This window comes from Anabrus simplex, chromosome 1 (assembly GCF_040414725.1).
Source record: "Anabrus simplex isolate iqAnaSimp1 chromosome 1, ASM4041472v1, whole genome shotgun sequence".
NCBI lineage: Eukaryota > Metazoa > Arthropoda > Insecta > Orthoptera > Tettigoniidae > Anabrus > Anabrus simplex.
In genome coordinates this window covers 1563804369-1563828912 of record NC_090265.1, presented here as the reverse complement: position 1 = coordinate 1563828912, position 24544 = coordinate 1563804369, and the positions used below count along the sequence as shown (strand labels likewise).

The following is a 24544-nucleotide window of genomic DNA, read 5'->3' as shown; positions in this document are numbered from 1 at the left end:
ACTATATTTCACCATTTCGGGTCTAATTTCATCTACTTTTACTGCTTTATGGAAATTGAGTTTAGTTTATTTACCATCCTTTCCACTTCATCAACATCATTGTTTTCCTCCCGATGAGCTCAGTTGTTCGCAATGTCACCAGGAAGATTTCCTTTAATGCTGAGAAGATTTTCAAAATATTCCTTCCACCTGTCCAGGGATTCCCTGGGCTATATTATGAGTTCACTTGAATTACGCAAAATACTATTCATTTCCTTTTTCCCTCTCTTTCTAAGATTCTTTATTACTGTCCAGAAAGGTTTCCCTGCTGCTTGACCTGGCCTTTCCAGGTTATTACCAAAATCTTTGCACAATTTCTTCTTGGATTCAATAACTGTTTGTTTTATCCACGTACAATTCTCTGTCTGCTTCAGTCCTTGTTTGGAGTCATTTCTGATATGCCTTCTTTTTACGTTCACAAGCTGCTCTAACTTCATCATTCCAAGATGATCACGTTTCCCCATCTTTACACACAGTTGTTCCTAGGCATTCCCTTGCTGTTTCTACAACAGCATCCCTGCATGCCACCAATTCTCTTTCTATATCCTGAACCTGCTTACTGTCTAATGTTTTGAACTTTTCACTAATCATATCCATGTACTTCTGTCTAATTTCCTCATCCTGAAGATTTTCTACCCTTATTTCTTTGTAGACAGATTTCTCTCTCTCTATCCTAAAACTAGAGATAGTTGACTACAGGTCAGATAGTGGCCTGTATCATCAAAAAATCCCTGGAAAACCTGCACATTCCTAACAGATTTCCTGAATTCAAAGTCGGTTATGATATAGTTTATTATGTATCTGGTGCCCCTACCCTCCCATGTGTAGCAGTAAATAGCCTTATGCTTGAAGAATATATTAGTTAGCTATTTGCTTTACGTCGCACCGACACAGATAGGTCTTTTGGCGACGAGAAGAATGTATTTGTCAATGCTAATCCCAGAATTGCACAGAAGTCCAGCAAATACTTCCCATTCCTATTAGCTTCCATATCATGCCCACATTTACCAATCACCCTTGCGTATCCATAAGTTCTATTTCCAACTCTCGCATTGAAATTGCCCATTAGCACTATCCTATCTTTGCTGTTGACCCTGACTACGATGTTGCTCAATGCTTCATAAAACTTGTCAACTTCATCCTCATCTGCACCCACACATGGTGAATACAGTGAGACAATTCTCGTCCTAATTCTTCCAACTGCCAAATCTACCCATTTTATTTGCTCATTTATGTGCCTAACAAAGACTATGTTGCATGCAATAGTATACCTGATAAACAGTCCTACCCCACACTCTGCTCTTCCCTTTTTAACACCCGTCTAATACACTATAATCTCCTATCTCTTCCTCATTATCTCCCCTTACCCGAATGTAATTACCTCCTAACACATCCAGATTCATCCTCTTTGCTGACTCAGCTAGTTCTAATTCCTTTCTTCCATAAACCCCATAAATACTGATAGCTCCCTATCGAATTCCATTCGTTCCCCGAGTTGTTTCCATGGAATCCCTTGCCTGTCAAATGGGAGTGAGAATCCATTACTCCCATAGGTCTGAGGCTTGCTTAAAACCTTCTGAGAGTGCTCGGTGTAAATTCTGTGGAGCAGGATGCTACCCCTACTTACACAGTGTCCGAGTAAGGATCTCTCCTCTAACGTGTTAGGGACCACTGGTGGATTGTATAGTCTTAGTCGCCTGAGCACAAGGAGGGCCATGACTCAGAATAAGTCTGAGATGCCCATTCCCATTCCATAGCAACTGGTATCCCAACTCTCAGGGACCACTTACTAGGCCACGCAGCCGTTGCTCATGGTTCACGAACTAGGATGTGACTACAGTAACCCACATCATGAACCATATTTATTTTATTATGATACTTATTTTCTAAGGTAATTTTACTGATAAATTAGTATTCCTTTCTCATACTATTATCCTTTAAATATTGTCAAAGTAATTTTGTTTATACATGGTTTACAAAAACAGTCTTGGTTCTAGAGACACTCTGATGTATATCCAAGATTTAGTTCAAAAATGTCCTGACCAACTGTCTTTGCCATTTCATTGAATACAAAAAATCTGTTGACAACATTAACTAAATATGATATCCGTATATGTATAACAGTTGAAACATACTGGTTTGGCAGTAAAAATGTGAGCATAAAGAAGCTGTATTGGAACAAAACAACTCATATCAAAATTGGAAGCCACGTTAGTGAAAAGATCACACTACAGAAAGGTGAGAGACATAGTTGTATCCTCTCTCCAATCTTTTTCAACATACTCTGAAGCCATTCTTTGAATTACCTTTGATGAGGTTACTAAAGGAATCAAGATTCATGAGAATCATATAAACAGAATCCACTATGCACATAACACTATGAAACTGACAATTTAGAAGACCTTCAATTACTTTCAAACAGCATCACCAAAGTAAGCAATTTCAAAATAAACATTCAAAACAAAATTCATGGTAATCATCAAGCAGAAAAACACCTTCTTGAATGGAAACACGATTAAAATGTGTCACAATTCAAGTACCTAGGATGTTGGCTAACACAAGAATAGCATCCATATCTGAAAATCAAAACCAGAATCAGGCATTACAAAAGGTGCGCACTTCTGAAATTTAAGCATGTTGTTTGCAACAGCAACCTCTGATTTGAAACTCATTGGCATGTCATAATTTTTTTTTTAATTTCTTGTGGCTATTACTAGCCGAGTGCAGCCCTTGTTAGGCAGACCATCCGATGAGGGTGGGCGGCATCTGCCACGTGTAGGTAACTGCGTGTTATTGTGGTGGAGGATAGTGTTATGTGTGGTGTGTGAGTTGCACGGATGTTGGGGACAGCACAAACACCCAGCCCCTAGGCCATTGGAATTAACCAATGAAGGTTAAAATCCCCGACCCGGCCGGGAATCGAACCCGGGACCCTCTGAACCGAAGGCCAGTACGCTGACCATTCAGCCAACGAGTCGGACGGCATGTCATGAAATGTTGTGTGTTACTGGCGTTGCTTTAAGGTGCCAAAGGATGGATATTGCAGACTTCATCAATGAGCCAATTGTAGTCCTTTGAAATATGGATGCATCACAGAATGTTCAAAATCCCACGAGTAGACCATGTCACGAAAGATGAGGTATTCTGTCGTGCCAGGAAATTAAGCAAAATCTTAACCCTTGCAAAATGCAAGACAGTAGCCTAATTTGGCAACATCTTCTGAAATGATAAATGTAGCCTGATACTCCTTTTCTTTCAGCACCAACACAGCTGCTTTAATAAGACCATGCACTAAAGTTCTGAATTGTTCAGTTCCTTTGTTTCATCACTCTGTAACTCTTAAAAAAAGACTTCTCTTCCATTTTGGAGTTAACTCAGTCATAGGAAACTTAGACGTGGGCAGAGAAAATTATACTGGGCACATCCGTCAACAATAATTTGACATTCACAATATGGCAAATCTGATATGGGAAACATTAATCTGATATGGGAAAAATTAATCTATGATGGTCGCCAACCTTCTGTGATGAGATGATACCTTAAGTTGAAGAAGAACGTAATTTAGTGTGTGTACTTTTGTATATTACGGGTGCATTTTATTTCTTTATTTATTTAGCATAGTTGATTCCTACCAGATGACATGAGTGTTTGGAATAGGCTGCACTTGACGTAAGAACCATCATCGTCAGCTGTAACTCGATTCGAGTATATATAATTTCATCCTGCATACATTGACCAGTTCAACTCACTTTATGGATGCGTTTGCAATGACTAAACAGACCAATCCTAGCATAAAACATACGCCCACACAAATCACACCAAATGGATGGAGGAGGGCGGGGTTGTAATTGACAGAGTTTTCTTGCTTGTTGCTTGGGATCTTGATGTCTGCGGCATTCTCTTTCAAACAGTGAACACAGTGAACGGTCCACAGCACATTCTTCCAACATCTGTATATCTATACCAGTTGTCTTCAGGATGTGTTTCAGCTGGTCCTTAAAACGCTTAAGAGGGGCTCCATGAGGTCTACTGCCGGAGCAAAGTTTACCAAAAGAATTTGGTGGGGAAGCCTGGTATCACCCATGCAGTGACCATGGCCTAACCATCTCAGTTGATGAGCGACGATTGTTGCCTCAATGCTATTTAGCTGCGTTTTGTCGACAACTGCCGTGTTGGTCACATAGTCCTCCCACTTAATATTCAAGATGAATCTCATTTTCCATTGGTGGAAATGCTCAAGTTTTCTGATATGGTGATAGAGTGTCCACGTTTCACAGCCATACAGCAGAGTGGAAATGACAACAACTTTGTACACCATGAGTTTGGTATGCAGCTTTAGGTCATTATTCATGAAGATTCTGTGCATTAACCGTCCGAATGTTGCATGAGCAGCCCCAATTCTTTTAACAACTTCTTGTTCACAGGTACACCATTTAGATATGAAGATATGAAAAGTGATCAACCTGTTTCAGTGTTGTGTCTAAGATGGAGATACTGAACTCAGGAAGAGTTAATCGTGGGGCAGGTTGTGCAAGTACCTTCGTTTTTTTCGCATTAATGGCAAGACCAAAGCGATCATATGCAGTTTTAAAGCAGTTGACTGACTGTTGTAGTTCTGCAGATGTTAGAGCAGGAGATGCGGTGTCATCGGCATACTGCAGTTCTGTCACCCAGGTAAACAGAGTATGTCTTTGTGAGCGAAGTCTTGCCAGATTGAAAAGGCCTCCATCAAAACAAAATGTAATCTCCATGCCTAAGTTGTTTGCAAATGATTCATGCAGAATAGCAGCCATGTACAGTACAAAGAGTGTAGGAGCATGCACACAGTCTTGTTTCAACCCACGAGTGATTGGAAACGAATCTGATACTGAATTACCATGAAGAACCTGTCCAGACATGCCATCATGAAGAGCTTGAACCAATTCCACATAACGTTCAAGACATCCAAAATGTCTCAATATTTTCTACATAGCAGATCTTGGTACTGAATCATAGAAAACTAAATACAGAGGCTGCTGTTGCTCTCTGCATTTTTCCTGGAGTTGTCTAGCACAAAAGATCATATCTGTTGTGCCTCTGGAGGTTCAGAAACCACATTGAGACTCAGGCAAAATCCTCTCTGAGATAACTCGGAGCCGGTTTAATAGAATTCTTGTGAGAATTTTACCTGCAATTGTCAAAAGCGATATACCACGGTAGTTCCCACATAAGAATCATAAATGACAAAAGAAAACAGATGAAATTCTCACTTTTGGTCTTCCACGGTTTCCAGCTTCCATTTCACATGACCAAGGTGATACTGTACATAGGCCAAGATATTTTCCTTTTCATCCAAAAATAAATACAAATTCATACACTACTGCCACATGGATTAGCAGACACAATTCACATATACTAAATACATGTGGTCCACAAATTCACTACCAGCACCTCTTATGAGAGGTGAGACATGCATGGTTTGATACAATCTATGTATTATGGTATCTGCTACTCTATTTTTAAATACATCAGTCTATTCATGATTCTAAACCAAAATTGGAATGAATACAATGTTTAGGAGAAAGACAAGCTACTAAATTCCCTGGCAAATATTGCACTCAACTTACAATGCCTTTCCACATTATAATTAACTACTACTGCTACTACTACTAATTCTCACTTTTGGTCTTCCACAGTTTCCAGCTTCCATTTCACATGACCAAGGTGGTACTGTACATAGGCCAAGATATTTTCCTTTTCATCCAAAAATAAATACAAATTCATATACTATTGCCACATGGATTAGCAGACACAATTCACAAGTAGTAGTAGTAGTAGTAGTAGTAGTAGTAGTAGTAGTAGTAGTAGTAGTAGTAGTAGTAGTAGTAGTAGTAGTAGTACATACAGCCATGTAGTTCCTTACCTCAGATCCATTTACATCTTCAATCTGGCAATCTAAACAGGATGAGTCTTCTTCAGTTTTGTTTCCAATTGGTTTTACTAGTATTTTGAGAGGCTGCTGGGCAGTAGTACTCTCTCCTAGTGTTAAGTGGTCTGCTCTCTGGTCTACTGACTCCACCGGCTCATGTTCTGTATTACCATTTTTACTCGTGAATGGTGTCTGTTGTACCATCTCTACTAGACCGGTAGCAAGCTGCATCTTGTCTTCTTCAGTATGTGAGACAACTACTGTCTGGATCTCCTCTGTTTTAACACCTGCAGCCAAAGATAGGTCCTCCTGTGCTGTACAAGAAATACACACTATCAAGTAACAGAAGAATGGAAACTTAAGGTCATACTAATCTTTATAGATAACTACCAGAGCTTACATCACGTAAAAATGGGAAAATGAAAGTTAATGTTTTGAAATGGTATTCAAAGACTGTGATAACAAAGCCATCTCAGTACAGATCAAGAAAGCCCATGGAGGAGTGGATGATAGAGGTTTCCATTTTCTGTAACCTCAGCACTAGAGGGAATAGTGTGAACCAAGAACTCATTTCTCGTAAAGGCTGACTGAAGTCCATCAACACGTCCCTCTCTAGAAGTAGAAATTTTATTTCTAAACTTTCCGACTTCCTGTCGGGGAATTGAACCCACATCCTTCTGGATGAGCTGAGCACATTTTTACCACTTCTGCTCCTAGTTTGATGAATGTTCTAAATACGAGGGGGAGGTCAATTATACACAGGATTTTATGTTTTATTTAAAATCATTTATTGAAAAACACAAGGCAATTACAATGTATTTTTCCACATAGTTTCCTGCTTTGGAAATGCATTTGTCCCAGCGTATGGGCAGCTTTTTGATACCCTCATCATAAAAAGAACAGGGTTGTGTCACCAGCCAGTTGTGCATGAAATCTTCCACGCTCTTGTCATCTTATAATCATTGCCCCCTAGAGTTTCTTTAAGCGGTCCGAACAAATGGAAATCGCAGGACGATAAGTCCGGACTGTAAAGAGGATGATCAAGTGTAGTCCAGTGCATTTCCTGTAGATTGGAGACGGTTAGAGCTGCAGTAAGGGGCCGCACATTGTCGTGGAGGAGGATGACCAGGTGAATCGGTTGGTCTCGTCTTTTGCGCCGATATGCAACCCTCGCCTTGTTCAACAGCTCGCAGTAGTAAGCAGCACTGATTGTGCATCTCTCATGCAAAAAATCAATCAGCAAAATGCCTCGCCGATCAAAAAAAAAAAACCAATGGTTGCAAGAACCTTGCCAGCTGACAGTCGAGTCTTGGCTTTCACTGGTGCTGCCTCCCCTTTCCTCCACCACTCCTTACTGGCTTGTTTGGATTCGGGAGCTTAGTGGTGGACCCATGTTTTGTCGCAGGTGACGATCCGACTCAAATATGCATCACCTTCTTCTGCGAACCTTGCTGTAAGCCTCTGACAGACCTTGAAACGTCTCAACTTCAGATTTTCGGTCAAAAGGCGAGACCCATTTGGAACACACTTTATGGAACTGTAGGTTGTTTGTGATGATTGCTTGACAGCTCCCATAACTGATTCCGACTTGTTCTGCAATTGCTGATACTCTCGCCCGTCGATCGTCGTCAATAGTGTCTTTAACCACACAAATGTTTTCATCTGTAATGCTGGTCCGAGGACGGCGATCATGTTGCTGATTTACCACACGTTCTTGTCCTTCCTTTTTATTACAGGCACACACGCATCCACGACCATGTTTGATCATCGAACTGTGCAGTCAATCTCTGGCAAATTTCCGTCACTGTAACTCCTTCACGAGCAAGAAATTTTATAGTTATGTGCTGCGCAGTAGAGGGGTGCACCTGTTGCTCCGATATCATGAGCGTTACCGACGAAACAGCGGGAAATATCTAACAGCATGCTCCCCCCACTCCTAACTGTCAGAACAAAAATCCTGTTTATATTCAATCAACCTTCGTATTTTATTTATTCTCCGTGTCCAGATACACTACTAAATAATGTTTTTCCAATATTCAGCTACAAGGACAGCTTTATCATTGGCCTGCAACACATCTTCCTTTATGCACGGTGATGGTAAATGCTGAAAAACCAGAAGTGTTCTTCATCTCGTATTAGTCCACAATCGTAGGTCATGTTTCCTTGTACATAGTCCCACTTAATTAGATTAGACTTACTCTTTGAAACACCTGTCTACAGTCGATTGAGGGTTTTCCAGTTGTGATACGGAAGGCAAAGACCTGCAGAAGGTTCTTCCTTTAAACTCTGGGATGAATTACGTACTTGCTGTTGCCACATTTCACGCCTTCATTTATCTGGTGTATCAACAAGTGGCATGGTTGTTCTTAAAAAACTCTTCCTTGACCTGAGTCTAACGGCCTGCATTTGATGGCCATAAAGGAGGTGATGTGGATCAGTAGATTGCTTCCGACATTTAACTTCCACTGCTACTTCCCTTCTTGTGTGAGGAGGGGCAATTTCTGCGATAGGATAGATATTTTCTGTCAGAGTTGGTCTCAGACATCCTGTAATTATGCGACCAGTCTCATTCACAGCAATATCTATTTGCTTAGTATGGGCAGAGTTTTTCCATACGGGTGATGCATATTCTGCAGTGACAGACAAGAGGGCCAGGGTAGATGTGCATGGAACATAAGGGTATGCACCCCAAGATGTGCCTGTTAGTTTTCTAATAATATTATTCCTAGCACACACCTTTTGTATGGTATTCTGACAGTGTTGTTTACAGATAAAGTTCTGTCCAAATTCACACCAAGGTACTTTGGTGTATAACAGTGTTCAAGGAATACTCCTCTCCATTCCACGCGCAGTTTTCTACTGGATTCTTTGTTACGTAGATGAAAGGCACAAACTTGAGTTTTACAGGGTTGGGTCTCAAATGATTGTTCTCGTAGTATGTAGCTAATTCTAATTCTTTCCAGTTTTTCTTCAACTGCTTCAAATGTGTTTCCCTGTGCTGCCACTGCTATGTCATCAGTGTAGATAAACTGCTTGACTTCGGTAGGAAATGGTTGGTTGTTAGTGTAAATGTTATAGAGCGATGGTGCAAGGACAATTCCTTGGGGTAATCCATTCTTTTGAGTTCTCCAACGGCTGTTCTTATTTTGAAGAAAGACATAGAAATGTCGATTCTGAAGAATGCATTCAACAAATTTTGTAAAACCATAGTCCCTTGTTATTTAATACACTTTATACACCAATCTCTTATGATTAACAGTATCATAAGCTCTGTTAAGGTCTACGAAGGCAACACCAGTCACTTGTCCCTGCTCGTAGCCATCCTCTATATGTTGTGTCAGATTGAGAACTTGTCCACAGCGTGATCTTCCGGGCCTAAATCCAGCTTGTTTAGGTATGATAGCTTCATCAACAAGAAATGAAATATGGTTCAGTACCATTCGCTCAAGGATTTTGAAAAGATGGCGTTGAATATTTGAAATTGAATAGTGGGGTTCAAACTCGCCATCTCCCGAATGCAAGCTCACAACTACGCGACCCTAACTATGTGACCAACTGACTCTGTCTGTGGGAAATGGAAACCACAATATATTAGCAGGTCTACAAGTAAAATACTGCATTCATTTTTGCCTTTCTAGATCCTCAATCCGGTGGTATTTGAAGGTGCTCAAATACATAAGCCTCATGTCGGTAGATTTAATAATAATAATAATAATAATAATAATGTTATTTGATTTACGTCCCACTAACTACTTTTACGGTCTTCGGAGACGCCGAGGTGCCGGAATTTAGTCCCGCAGGAGTTCTTTTACATGCCAGTAAATCTACCGACACGGGGCTGTCGTATTTGAGCACCTTCAAATACCACCGGACTGAGTCGGTAGATTTACTGGCATGTTAAAGAACTTCTGCGGGACAAAATTCTGCCACCTCCACATCTCCAAAAACCATTAAAAAGGGTGGTTAGTAGAACATAAAATCAATTTCTTCTTCTTCTTGCATTAGGGCCTACTAGCAAGCATGTTCTAATTTCAATTCTTCATCCTTTGTTGTTGTTTCTTCCTTTTCTTCCAATATTCCTTCATTGTTTCACTATGTTTCTTTTTCTTTCTTCAGACCACTTTGTGCCAGTTTTCTTTGCCTCCCTCCCTCTTTCCATTACTACTTCTTCTCTGATGTTGTTTCTTTCTAAGTCTTTTTTGATCTCTTGAATCCAGGTGGTTGTCGACTTTTTCTTCCAAAGATACGTGAAGATATTTTTGGTTAGTCTACTGTTGTCCATTCTGTAAATATGTCCAAAAATTACAGTCTCCTTTTCCGTACTGTTATAGATATGTTTCCTATGTTCTGATAAATTTTGTTATTACTTCTTAACTTCCAAAATTCTGTAGTTTTTAGAGGGCCTAATATTTTTCTTATAATTCTTCTTTCTAGTACTTCCAATCTTTCAAGTTTATAATTGAGTACTAAGCTTTCACTGGCATATAAGCATTCTGGTTTCACAACTGTACTGGAGTGCTTTATTTTAAGATTTTTAGACAAACATTTTTTGTTGTATGTATTTTTTGTTATATCATATGCTCTTTCCATTTTGTGTATCCTTGCCTCTATAGCAGATTTTTCCAAACCATTTTCTTGGATTGTTTCCCCCAAATATTTGAATTGCTTTACCCTTTCGATTGAACCAACATCTGTTCCTAGCAATTTTGAAGCATTTTTTATATTCGTCATGAATTTTGTTTTCTCTGCCAAAATTCTTAAGCCTGCCATGTTGCCTGTCTCTTCCAGAAGATTTACTTGTATTGCTGCATTAGTCAGGCTTTTAGAGAATATGGCAAAATCATCTGCAAATGCTAGCCAATTTATTGCAACACCTTTATTCTTCCTCCGCAGCATAAGTAAGGTAAAGGTGTATTCTGACCGAAGGCAGGTCCGAACCTCCGCAGAGGTTTTGCCTGAGCCGAAGTTTGCGTACGGTAGGGTGGCCAGTTCCTTTTCGCTCCTCCATTCCCTTACCAGCCTCCCCCCCACCAACAGCGCGTGGCAACCCATTCAAATCTTGACCACGCCCAATGTTGCTTAACTTCGGAGATCTCACAGAATCCGGTGTTTCAACACAACTACGGCCATTGGCTCCCCAGCATAAGTGGTAATATATTATGGTGCTTCAGTTTTTCGTTCCAAATTCTGACAACTTTTTCCAAGATATAGTTGAAAAGGAGTGGAAACAAGCCATCACCTTGTATGACACCTGTTTTTATTTTAAAAGCTTTTGATATCTCACCCATAAATTTAACTTCATCATCACCATTATTATTATTATATTTTTATGACTTGAGATTTCCATTTAGCTTTCTTTCTTCTTCTTCTCCTTCGCGAATTGCCCACCTAGGAACATGCGGAATCAACATTTTTTTCGCCTTCTTTTTTGCCCAGTAGTTCTTCATCTTCAATGATTGTGCACGTCTCCGGTCCTCCGACCATGTGGGTTTCCTTTCTTGTTCCTCAAATCCCCATGTTTAAATGATGTTTTGTATTTCCTTTTGATCTTGTAGATCTGGCAATCCTAATTCAGTGAGGTCTTTCTCTAATAATTTGTACCACTTCGGTCTAGTGGCCTTGTTTTGTAGAAATTTGTAAATCTGATGTGAAAGTCTGTTAGGATTCATTCATTCCAAATGCCCTGGAAATTGGATTTGTTGCATTTGAATTAAATCTGTAATTTTGGAAATGTGTTTGTATAGTTCACTATTAGGTTTAGGGTAGTGAGTTATGATTTTTGCTCCTGAAGATTTTTCTCATGATTTTTTGTTCTTTAATTTCTAATTGTTCCTTTAATCCCTTTTGTTGTAGTTTGAGAATTTCCGCAGCATAGAGTGCTTTCTGACATGGCAAAAGCCCAAAAGTTTTCTTTAGTGTTCTGTCTGGCCAGAAGAAATTCTGCTACAGTAATGGGAGTAAACCGTACTGCCAGCGGCTCTACGCCGAGTGACAGGCAGTGGAGAATAACCTGTCTAATCTGAAATTTTAACTGTTAGGTTCTTCAGTCTCCGGTAACTAATTTTGAGTAATAAATTTATAAACTACCTGTAAAAGAACCACATATCGTAACAGCTGTAGTAAGATTTATTACAAATGAATCATCCATCCTCCAGTTAGGGTGACCATAAAGGTCCACAATATATAACTTATAGTACGGTATATAATAATGTATAATAATGAAATTATACTTTATAATTTTTGCTGGAAAATTCATTGTAGCTAAAGATTATGATCTCAGGTATAAATGAGTCTGTATAATTTGCAGAGAATCTTTTACAATCTGTAAAATGATTTTTTTCCGGGTCATAAAATGGAACTTTCAATTCTGGAAGGTAGTGGCTGTGTTCTTCGGCAGCGTACCTCTGGATCCAAATGGGAGGCCTCTGACAACCCACTGCCAAAAGGAATATACTCGAAAAAGAAACAACTTAATTTCAAGTATGATACTGTTACTATGTGTGTTTCCTTTACAGACAGTTTTTATACATTTATTACTCAAAACTAGTTTTGGCAGACTGAAGAACCTAACAGTTAAAATTAACCGAGTCAAAAATGAAAAGAGATGGCTTCAGATATTACAAAAAAAGAATAATAATAATCTGAAGGAGCCAACGACCTATGGCAGAAGAGCTCCTACAGGAGGGTGATGGTCTCCTAGAATAGAAAATGATACTGAAATCCATAACTGTAAGCACTGGACCCATATTGGGCAGCTGAGTTTCTCCCAGAGAGGGTTGGTGGCAGCACGGACATGCAGCTGTAAAACTTATGCTTCACTGACTACTGTGAATAATGAGCAAGGGCTACCATATCAGAAATGGATATAGCTACAGAAAATAGCTCAAAGAAGAAATAGATCGTCTGTATGGAGTGGGGACGTTTGTTCTGGATCACTAAATATCAGAACTATGACTGGCAAAGGAATGGAAATTGTACAATTAATGAGAGGAAGAAAGCTGAATATATTATAGACATAAGCTTTTGGGCAAGATGCAGAGCCAAGAACTCTGCAAAATGTAAAGAATTCCACATTGCTTTCCGACACGGCAAAAGCTTATCAATCTGCAATTACGGGCCATGGAAGCATCAATCCAAATATTGGGACATATTATGCTTGCATGAAACTAAGTGGAAGGGCCAGCAAGCAAAGAAACTGGGAGAAGGTTTCAAGCTGTTCTATGTTGGTCAAAATGGCAGGAGTAATGGTGCTGGAATTGTACTGAGCCTTACACTGAAGGACACTGTTATGGAAGTGACCAGAATAGACAGGATTATAGTACTGTGCATAGCATTGGGAGGTGGAGCTTTGGATGCATATGCACTACAATCAGGATGCAACGATGAATAGAAAGATGTCTTTTGTGATGACTTGAGTTGCAGAATAAAAATCATACCACAAAATGCCAATATTATGCGGTGACCTTAAAGGACATATATGAGAGATCAATGAAGGCTACAGTAGAGTGTAGTGTGTGCAAGGACTAGGTGTGAGAAATGAAGAGGGTCAGATGATTTTTGACTTAAACGTTCCTGCTTATCTTGTAATACTGAACATCATCTTTAACAACCCACTACACCAAAGAATAACCTACAACAGCAGAGTAGAAAATCACAAACTGACTAATTCTGTAATGTAGATTAGATATAAGGGAAATAAAAGATTGCAAGCTGCTAACTGGAGCAATGTACACCTGTAGTGTGCTGTGCTAAGATGGCAGGTATGAATCTGAAGAATAGTAAAAAAGTTATGAAGACAAGATGGTGATAAAACTTGGAGGGATAGATTCGTGCAAAGAGTGAATGAGCAGGTGATGACTGACAATGTAAAGAGTACATGGAAAAATATAGCCCCTAAAATTCAAAAGGTTGTAGCAGAAGTTCTCTATCAGACATAAGCAAAAAGATAAGAAAATACGGAGATGTGATAGAGTGAACATGTTCAAAAGTACATTAAGGAGAAGCCAGATGAAATGAGGTTGGACAAAGATAGGGATGAAATAAGCAAGAAACTCTACAAAGAGACTAAGAAACAAGCAAAGAAAGCAGTAGTTAAGGATAAACATGATGCACAGTCTGACTATTAAAGAGACTACAGTCAAAAGAAGGCATAATGAAGGCACTTAGGATAGCAAAACAGCAGGAAAGATATAGCAGAGATGTGTATCAAGCAAAAACAGTAAAGAGCGCAGATGGTAAGGTGCTGTATGAAGACAATGAGATTTTGAACCTATGGAATACTTTGGGAATATTCTATGAGGAAAATATAAGGCTAAATACAGGAATGGGAGAACAAAGATGGGCACGGTACAATGAATCTCATAGCTTGAAGTCAAAGTAGCACTAAACCAAATGAAGGACAGAAAGGCAGTTGGGTCTAATAACATCACAGTGGAAGTATGGAGAGTTTGAGAGGAGAAAGCTGCCATTTCTCTAACCATCTTATTCAATGACATTATGATCAGTGGAACAATGCTAGAAGAATGAAGAAAAGGCCCAATGGGCACTAAGTCCTCTGCCATTCAATATTGTAATGGACACGGGAGATTTCATTCCTGGAGTAATTATAGACATATTAAACTGACGAGCTGCTCAATGAACATTTTGATCGATCGATCAATAAGAGACTGTGAATCAAAGTAGAGATTGGAAAGGAGCAGTTTGGATTCATGACTGGTAAGGGTACAATCAATACTGTATTAGCTCTACACCAGTTAATAGAAAAATACATGGGGGAGGGCAAAAGAGCTTTCAATGGTATTCAATGACTTCGGGAAAGCATTCGATAACATCCCGAGATATGAATTACGGAGGAGTTTGAAGAAGAAAGGTGTATCTGAACAGTATGTTAAGGTAATCCAAGATATGTAAAGGAACAGTACAACAAATGACAAAGGCGCATCAGGAAAGACAGGGGCTTTTTTTGGTAAAGGTAGGAGTTCACCAGGGGTCAGCACTAAGCCCTTTTCTATTCAATATTGTAATGGTCATGCTGACAGAGACGGTACGAAAGGAAGCATAAGAACGATAATGTAATTTTATACACAGGCTCACAAAGTGAAACGGAAGTTTGTTGGAAGACTGGAGAAAAGCTCTGTAGAATAGTGATATGAGGGTAAGCAAAGGTAAAACAGAATATGAACAATCTATAACCTTACAAGGAGCAAGTGTACCAGCAGTGTAAAATTTTAAATACTTTGGCTCTACCATAAATGCAATCTCGAAAGTGAAATCTCAAGCAGATTCCAGTCCGGGTGGAATGCTTGGAGAGGGTTTCCAGTATGTTGTGAGATGAGAGGATTCTACCCAAATTGTAAAGGAACAATACACAAGGTGGGACCAGCAATTGTACACAGAGAGGAAATGTGGCCTTTCACTAGAGGACTGCTGCAAAAGATACATGTTGCAGAGATAAAGATGCTGAGATATTCATGTGGACTGACAAGGGGGAGCAGAGTTAGGAATGAGACAATCAGAGGAACATTAGGTGTGGAGGAATTAAGTATAAAAGTTAGAGAAGCAAGACTGATGTGGTTCAAGCATATTAAGAGGGCAGAAGATTATGTAGGAAGGAAGGTAATGGAGATGGTTGTGCCTGGTAAGAGGAGAAAGGGAAGACCAAAAAGAAGGTGGCTGGACTGAATGAAGGAAGATATGGCAACTGAACCTACAACAGGAAAACCTGGTTGTAGATAGAAATAATTGTAGGAAGTTAATCTGCACATGTGATCCCACTTAGTGTGGAAATAATAAAGATGTACTACTAGCAGTAGCAGTAATTCCCTTTAGTGTTTTCTAATTGAAAATATCAAGTTGGATCTTAAAACAAATTCTCTATGTAAGTGAAGATAAGAAAGAGGATTGAATCATGACAAATAATTTTATGCTATGTTGTACCACTCAAAATTTTGCAATATCCCTCTTTTCTGACACTCCTGTCCCTAATTCTTCACCAATGGAACTGGTCAACACAATTGTACATTAAATAAAAAACAGTGTCATACAGCAACAGGCATGGACAGAATTCGATTGAAATGATGAAGTATATTGGAACTCCAGGAAGGAAATTACTTCATAGAGTAGGATGAACATGGATTGGACATAAAGGATTAGACTTCACTTAGGTTAGAATTATTTACTACAAAGTTGGTAATTACATCTAATGTGTTGAATTCTGGGAGTGAAATTTCATAAATTTCAGTCAATGGCAGTGGCTGCAAGTTGTATGGAAAATACTGTAGAATTTCTGAGTGCTGGTGATTATTGTTTTAAGAGGAAGTACAACTAGACAACCATCCTCTATATAACTCTAATCAGATAGAAGAAATGGAAGGGACCAAACACTTCAAAAAATGAAGGTATCAGCCAAAGAAAGACAAGGGCCACGAAGAGCGTGAAAATGCTATTTGCTTTACATCGCACCGACACAGATAGGTCTTATGGCGACGATGGGACAGGCAAGGCCTAGGAATGGGAAGGAAGCAGCCGTGGCCTTAATTAAGGTACAGCTCCAGCATTTGCCTGGTGTAAAAATGGGAAACCATGGAAAACCATCTTCAGGGCTGCCGACAGTGGGATTCGAACCCACTATCTCCCGGATGCGAGCTCACAGCTGCGCGCTCCCAACCACACGACCAACTTGCCCGGTAGCGTGAAAATGAAAGACTCCCTAGGCCTCAAATGCTCTAATACCATTGGGGTCAGAAAAGAACAAGAGTTGACCAAAGGAGGTCGGACAGGATAGATGAAAGTGAGGAGCCTGACACAAGTGGAAGCAATGCCAGGACTCAGGTAAGGGCCCCATGGACGCCAACCCACGCTCCCACGTTAAGAGGCCCTGGGGCCCATATTTGATCATAAAATTATACTTCTAGGCGCGGGTTGGTATGCCCCTAGCTTATGCAATGAACACATCACTTCCCTAAAAATAATATGAGGTAACATTTATAGATTTGACTTTCCAAGTAATGTCATTAGTGTAGCTGGACACATGTTAGATCTCTCACCCAGTCATTTTTAGAAAACAGAGTAAAGTGGATGAAAATCAACCACAAAAAGGGCTGTCATGACCAGATTTTCAGTATGCTTCTTTACAGATGTCACCAACCACTTCCTCATAGGATGCAACAGCTCCTTCTGGACTTCCAAATCGGCAGTCTGTCAGTTTTATCCTTCACTGTTGAAAAAGGAGAAAAAAAGTCATAGAGACCCTGGTCTGGACTGAACGTTAGCTGGTTCACCAGATGAACTTCTGATTTTTCATTCTATTATTTTCATAGTCAGGTGCACTAGTAAATTTTCAGAGTGAAGCAGAAATACATGGAACCTTCATTTTTTTTTTTTTTTTCTGGTGCTCTGAAGACTATGGTGAACTAGTCAGTAGTAGTAGGGTTTTTATTCCTCAAATGAAACAGTTTTGATAGGGCCACTTACAGAGAAGAAACCCGCAACCAACTTCCAACACACACTTCGACCTAGCTTGAACATGACAGGAAGAACTTTGGAAGACTCTGATCTGAATCATACTAGTAAGTCCACTTACTATGTTGTGAACACATTTAGAGCCCCATTATTACAACTGACCAAAATTTCTTACTAAAAATGATCAACTATCCCAAAAACAATCTTAAATATGGCCTTTATTTAAAAAAATTTAAATTTCAGATAATTTCAAAATTGTTACTAATCTTTATCAACTAAATCTTTAATTATTTTTTCACTAACCTCAAAATTTCCAAAAATCCTTGGTTACCAAAAATGTAAAAAATGCGCACTTTTCAAAAAAATATTTCCCCCCAAAAAATTCCTCCTTTTTTAATTAATCATTGTAACACTAACAATCACCTTGCACCAATCCTTACTATTCATACATTAAAGTTTTTAACAATGAAGTGCCTGATAAAAAGGATTACTGTGATAGAGTAAATCATGTAATTATTTACCTTCATTATATCTAATAGATTTAAACTATTTCCTAAAGTATCAAAAACTTTCGTGCTTCATACACCTAGATATACTTATAAACTTCAGCAAAAAGGTAAGCTAAATATAAGCTAATGGGTTCATACCCCGTAAATAGGATTGTCCTCCTTTTTAATCTTCACTATTCCTGCTAAGTCTTTATTTACTACAACTTTAATTTTAGGTACACTTATTGCCACTACATCAACTTCGTGATTAGGGGTATGAATGGGGTTAGAAATTAACCTCCTATCCTTTATTCCCCTAATAACTGATACAAAAAATCTTATATCAACAGAAGCTTCCCTAAAATACTTCCTAGTGCAAGCTTTAGCATCCGCTGCACTACTTTTCTCTATTATCTTAATGTTTACATTCTCTAATAACCCCTTTTATATAAATACCGAAATCTTTTCAACCCTAATATGTTCAGCATTGTTACTAAAAATGGGTTTAAGATGAAAAAACTGCTTTGTTTTAATAACCTGACAAAAAATTGCCCCTCTAATACTATTAGCATATATTATTGAAAGAAACATTTTCATTAGAATAATTATCCTTACCTCAGTACTAATTGGGTCGTTGGGAGGGTTAAACCAAAGCTCTCTACGTAAACTAATAGCTTATTCTTCTATTAATCATATTGGTTGAATATTAATCATATTGGTTGAATAATTGCTGCCATAGTAGTAGGAGAAAACCTATGGGAACTATATTTCATTATTTATTCATTCCTCACCTTATCTATCATTTTAATGTTTAATGTACATCGCATTTACCATATCAATAAAAACTTCTTAACAATAACTAATAATCAAATTACAAAATCTTGTTTATTCCTCCTTCTACTTTCTCTTGGGTTACCACCCTTCCTGGGATTCCTACTTAAATGATTAATTATTCAAACCTTGGTTGACCTAAATTATCAATTCATCGCAATCATCATAGTAGTTATAACCCTTGTAACACTATTTTATTACCTTCGATTAACATTCCTTGCGTTCCTATTCTCCTATACTGAATTAAAATTAACTTTAGTTGGTTCTTTCAATCGTACTTTTTTACCCCTCCTATTAACCTTTACCGGAATTTCAATATTAGGATTACCCTTTAGCTCCGTCGTCTATTTTATGCTTTAAGGCTTTAAGTTAACAAAACTAATAGGCTTCAAAGCTATAAATAAAGACAAAAATCTTTAAGCCTTAATAGTTTTACCTACTCCTTTAGAATTGCAGTCTAATATCATTATTGACTATAAAGCCTGGTAGGGGAGAAAATTCTCCTAAATAAATTTACAGTTTACCGCCTATAATCTCAGCCACCCTACCGCAACAATGACTTTTTTCAACTAATCATAAGGATATTGGAACATTATACTTCATCTTTGGTGCTTGAGCAGGAATGGTAGGTACATCTCTCAGCTTATTAATCCGTGCAGAATTGGGACAACCAGGTTATTTGATTGGTGATGACCAAATTTATAACATAATTGTCACTGCCCACGCATTTGTAATAATTTTCTTTATGGTAATGCCCATTATAATTGGGGGATTTGGAAACTGATTAGTCCCTCTAATACGGAGCTCCTGACATAGCCTTCCCTCGAATAAACAACATAAGTTTTTGACTACTTCCTCCTTCACTTACCCTATTACTTAGAAGTAGCCTAGTGGAAAGCGGTGCAGGCACTGGTTGAACAGTTTACCCCCCTCTCTCCTCGGGAATTGCTCACGCTGGTGCTTCTGTTGATTTAGCGATTTTTTCTCTTCACTTAGCAGGGGTATCATCAATTCTAGGAGCCATTAATTTTATTACCACAACTATTAATATACGAGCTCCTGGAATATCACTAGATCAAACACCTTTATTTGTATGGGCTGTAGTTATTACTGCTCTTCTTATCCTCCTCTCTTTACCTGTATTAGCAGGTGCTATTACTATACTTCTCACTGACCGAAACTTAGATCCTGCAGGTGGGGGTGACCCTATTCTTTATCAACACCTCTTTTGATTTTTTGGGGATCCTGAAGTTTATATTCTAATTCTCCCAGGATTTGGTATGGTCTCTCACATTATTAGCCAAGAAAGAGGAAAAAAGGAAGCTTTCGGTACCTTAGGAATAATTTATGCAATAATAGCAATTGGTCTTCTCGGATTCGTCGTATGAGCACACCATATATTCACTGTAGGAATAGACGTAGACACACGAGCCTATTTTACATCCGCCACTATCATCATTGCGGTTCCTACAGGAATTAAAATTTTTAGTTGATTAGCTACACTTCATGGAACCCAATTAACTTACAGTCCAGCTTTACTCTGAGTATTAGGATTTGTCTTCCTCTTCACTATCGGTGGGTTAACAGGAGTTGTATTAGCCAATTCCTCAATTGACATTATTTTACACGACACATATTATGTCGTTGCCCATTTCCACTATGTTTTATCTATAGGAGCAGTATTTGCAATTATAGCTGGATTTATTCAATGATATCCATTATTTACAGGACTAACCTTAAACCCTAAGTGATTAAAAATTCAATTTACAACTATATTTGTCGGGGTAAATCTAACATTCTTTCCTCAACACTTCTTAGGACTAGCTGGTATACCACGTTGATATTCTGATTATCCAGACAGTTATACATTTTGGAATGTTGTTTCAAGCCTAGGGTCAACTATCTCCTTTATTGGAATTATCTTCCTTATTTTCATTATTTGAGAAAGTATAATCTCAAATCGAACTGTATTATTTCCTATAAACATGGTAAGCTCATTAGAATGATATCAATCCTATCCTCCTGCTGAACATTCATACTCCGAACTACCTATATTAACTAATTTCTAATATGGCAGAATAGTGCGGTAGATTTAAGCTCTACATATAAAGTTCATCCTTTTATTAGAATATGGCAACCTGATCGAATTTAAATCTACAAAGTAGTGCCTCTCCTTTAATAGAACAATTAATTTTCTTCCATGATCATACACTTTTTATTTTATTAATAATTACTGTTCTAGTAGCTTATATTATAGGAAGTTTATTGTTTAATAAATTCACACATCGTTATTTACTTGAAGGACAAACAATTGAAGTAATTTGAACAATTCTCCCTGCAATTACCCTTATTTTCATTGCTCTATCATCACTCTGACTTCTCTATCTCCTTGATGAGTCAATAGACCTTCTTATTACAGTAAAAACTGTAGGCCATCAATGATAATGAAGTTATGAATATACAGACTTTACTACTCCTTATGAATTTGACTCATATATACTCCCTTACAACGAAATACCTATAAATGGTTTTCGGTTACTAGACGTAGATAATCGAACTGTACTTCCTATAAATACACCTGTTCGAGTTCTAGTTAGCACCGCTGACGTCCTCCATTCTTGAACAGTTCCAGCCTTGAGAGTAAAAGTTGATGCTACTCCAGGTCGATTAAATCAAACAAGCTTTTTTATAAATCGACCTGGGTTATTTTATGGTCAATGTTCAGAAATCTGCGGGGCCAACCATAGTTTTATACCCATTGTAATTGAAAGAATTAATATTAACTCATTTATTAAATGAATCAATAACATAATAAATTCATCATCAGATGACTGAAAGTAAGTACTGGTCTCTTAAACCATTTTATAGTAATTAACACCTACTTCTGATGAAGAAATTGGTTAATTCATAACATTAGTATGTCAAACTAAAATAATTAAATACTTTAATATTTCTTTATTCCTCAAATAATACCTATAAATTGATTAATTTTATTCTTTATATTTTCATCCACACTTATCTTATTTGCCATTATAAATTATTACATTTTTTAATACAATATTCCCTCACCAACAAATAAAACTTCATTAACTTCAAGTTCCATAAACTGAAAATGATAAATAACCTATTCTCAATTTCTGACCCTACATCTAGTATTATAAATTTATCTCTCAATTGATTAAGAACATTCCTTGGACTTTTAATATTACCCTTCATTTATTGATTAATTCCTTCACGTCTCACGATTACTTGGTTTTCAATTACAAACACCCTTCATAATGAATTTAAAACTTTAATTGGACCAACTAGTCATAATGGGAGAACCTTCATCTTTATCTCATTATTCTCACTTATTTTATTTAATAATTTTCTAGGATTATTCCCTTATATTTTCACAAGTTCTATCCATTTAGTATTGACATTCACATTATCACTACTTTCTTGCAATTCTGTGAAGTTATGGGCATCATCCTCGAAAAATAAAATCTTTCTCACATGAAGGAATTTGAAAACTTGTGATGAACATATGAAGAGAGCATTTTCCTGTTAAGTCACTGTGACTTCCACTCAAGCGATGTGCTCCTCTGTACCTCCTGTTGTTTGACATCCTGTGAGCTGCTCATCTTTCAGATCTGCTCTTTCCTGTTAAAACTCTGCAAACTAGCATATCTGTACAGTGTAAAGGGAAAGAGTTTGTAAAAACTGCCTTTAATCTATCTATTATAGACATTTCTGTTGAGTGAGTCTACTATTAAAATCATAAAATATCATAGTACCAAAATACTCTTTAGACACCTCTATGTTAGAACACACAGAAAATGCACAATTATCATTATCTAGTTGCAGTTATAAGAAACTGTCGTTATAAATATGTATTTCCTAACTATGTAAAACAAAATTCTGTCAGTTCTTCATCTTCATTATAGACTGTTATGCCTTTCAGCATTCTGTCTGCAAGCCTCTGTGAATTTACTAAATGCTGCCACAATCCTCTGTTTGTAACTAGTTCTGTGGCCTCATTTAGTTTAATATCTCTTATCTTTTGAGCAGCTTCATAAAATTCTTGTTCTTGTAAAACTTGTTATAATGTTTCTTATTTGTGAATATCTGATGTTACGGTACTGCAAGTATAATAATGCCTGCTCACAGAGGGAGGACAGAAATTCATCCTCCAAGCAATAGATTTCCTGTGGCCATGTGTACAGATAAGACTGAGTTGTTGAAATGCATTAATGAAAGTTTTGGAACTCTTATTGTTCTCTGCCAGAGTTATTTAGACATTTCCAGTTTTCAAACAGTGGGATTCAACAATGCCCCAACTTCTTCATTTACAATGAGAAATATAACATCTTTATTAAACAGTTAGTTCACCGTAAAGACCTTTTCCCGTCAAACAAACAACATACAGTAGGATTCCATACAGTAGTCCTGCTTATCTGACATAAACGGGTCAGCAGGACGTCAGATTAGTGGGAATGTCAGTTTAACAGGGAAGGAGAAAAAACATTTGTGAATACTTACAGATGTCTTATTATTGATACAGTTGTTATTTACATTCACTGTACAATATACTTAAAAATTTGAGCATAAAAGTATGTTGATATAGATTTATATTTGTTTTAAAAAGTTTGTAGTAGACTTTTGTTTGCCTGCTGACTATCTTTTTCTCACTATCATATCCTATCCTCATCAACTATGTTTTCTTCCTCTTCTAATGAAGACATTAGCCATTTCAAAGTGATCATCAAGGGCAAACCACTCATTGAAGTCTTCATCAGTTGCATAAGTCCTATTGATCGCCCAAAGGAGATCCAGTTTACTCTGCCATCTGGTAGAGTACAACGGAAGAACATCAAAATTAACAAGCAGACAGCTTCGACAGCATGCAATCAAAACGCCTGAACATGCTAGATGAGCCATTACGATCATTATTATCAGTTACATTTGCCAGGGATTTGTTTCAGCAAAGGTGCACTAAAGTACAGTCCATGGGGAAGGAATGTACAGTTTGTGCCAATCTGTATGTGTAATTTTATCTATTTTTTTTTTTAATTTTTAAAATTGAGTTCCCAAAAGGACACCATAATTTAATTTCGTTGATTATATAGCGAATGTTAAAAAACATTCAAGCTATTTTGAACTTTTCAATCGTTAAATTACTAGCATTTCACCCCAGTGTAGCTGTGGGGTCATCAGTTGGATTGCTACAACTTTCCAAGACACTGGTGGCTACACTGGAGCAAAACGCTGGTAATTTCACAACTGAAAAGGCCTAAAGAGCTTGAATGTTTTTAAAAAAATTGTTTCTTGTTTCACGAACATATTAGATAGAACAGAATGTTGGATAAGCAATGGTCTGTTAAGCAGGACTCTACTGTAATCTGAAAAATAAAAATATATATATATATATATATATATATATATATATATATTGATTGTGAGGTACCATGATGTGATACGTGAGAGTGAGTGCGTGTGCACAATTTCAGTTCAAGATTGTTCCAAGCCACACACCCTTTAAACAGAGTATGATCCCCATCATGTTAGAAACATGACTGGATACTCAGTTTTCCTGCAGCCCATCCATGAAGTAATCATAATTATCGTAGCGTTTGTCCAGCAACGGAGCAGGATCTGCTGTTCTGCAACCTCCACTCGGTTCTATTGAGTGCATTGTTTGGAACAAGATGAACCTAGCAATCTTGAAGGCCAATTTCCAGATGGTGTGATGTGAATTGCCGTCTTTACAATAGATGCATCTTCTCTATGCACTACGTGGCCACACCACCTAAATCGGGATTTATGCATCTTGTCCACA

At 37.8% G+C, this 24544-nt stretch overlaps 1 protein-coding gene across 1 annotated transcript in view; it reads right to left on the bottom strand.

Annotated features, from left to right (window-relative positions):
• Nucleotides 1-24544, bottom strand: part of LOC136862402 (uncharacterized) — a 154727-nt gene that overhangs the window by 117131 nt on the left and 13052 nt on the right. The window contains exons 4-5 of the mRNA XM_067138881.2: nucleotides 23408-23554; nucleotides 5942-6261 (exon numbers count right to left, since the gene is read on the bottom strand). Of these exons, the coding sequence (XP_066994982.2) occupies nucleotides 5942-6261; nucleotides 23408-23554 (467 nt within the window). The remainder of the gene's footprint in view (nucleotides 1-5941; nucleotides 6262-23407; nucleotides 23555-24544) is intronic.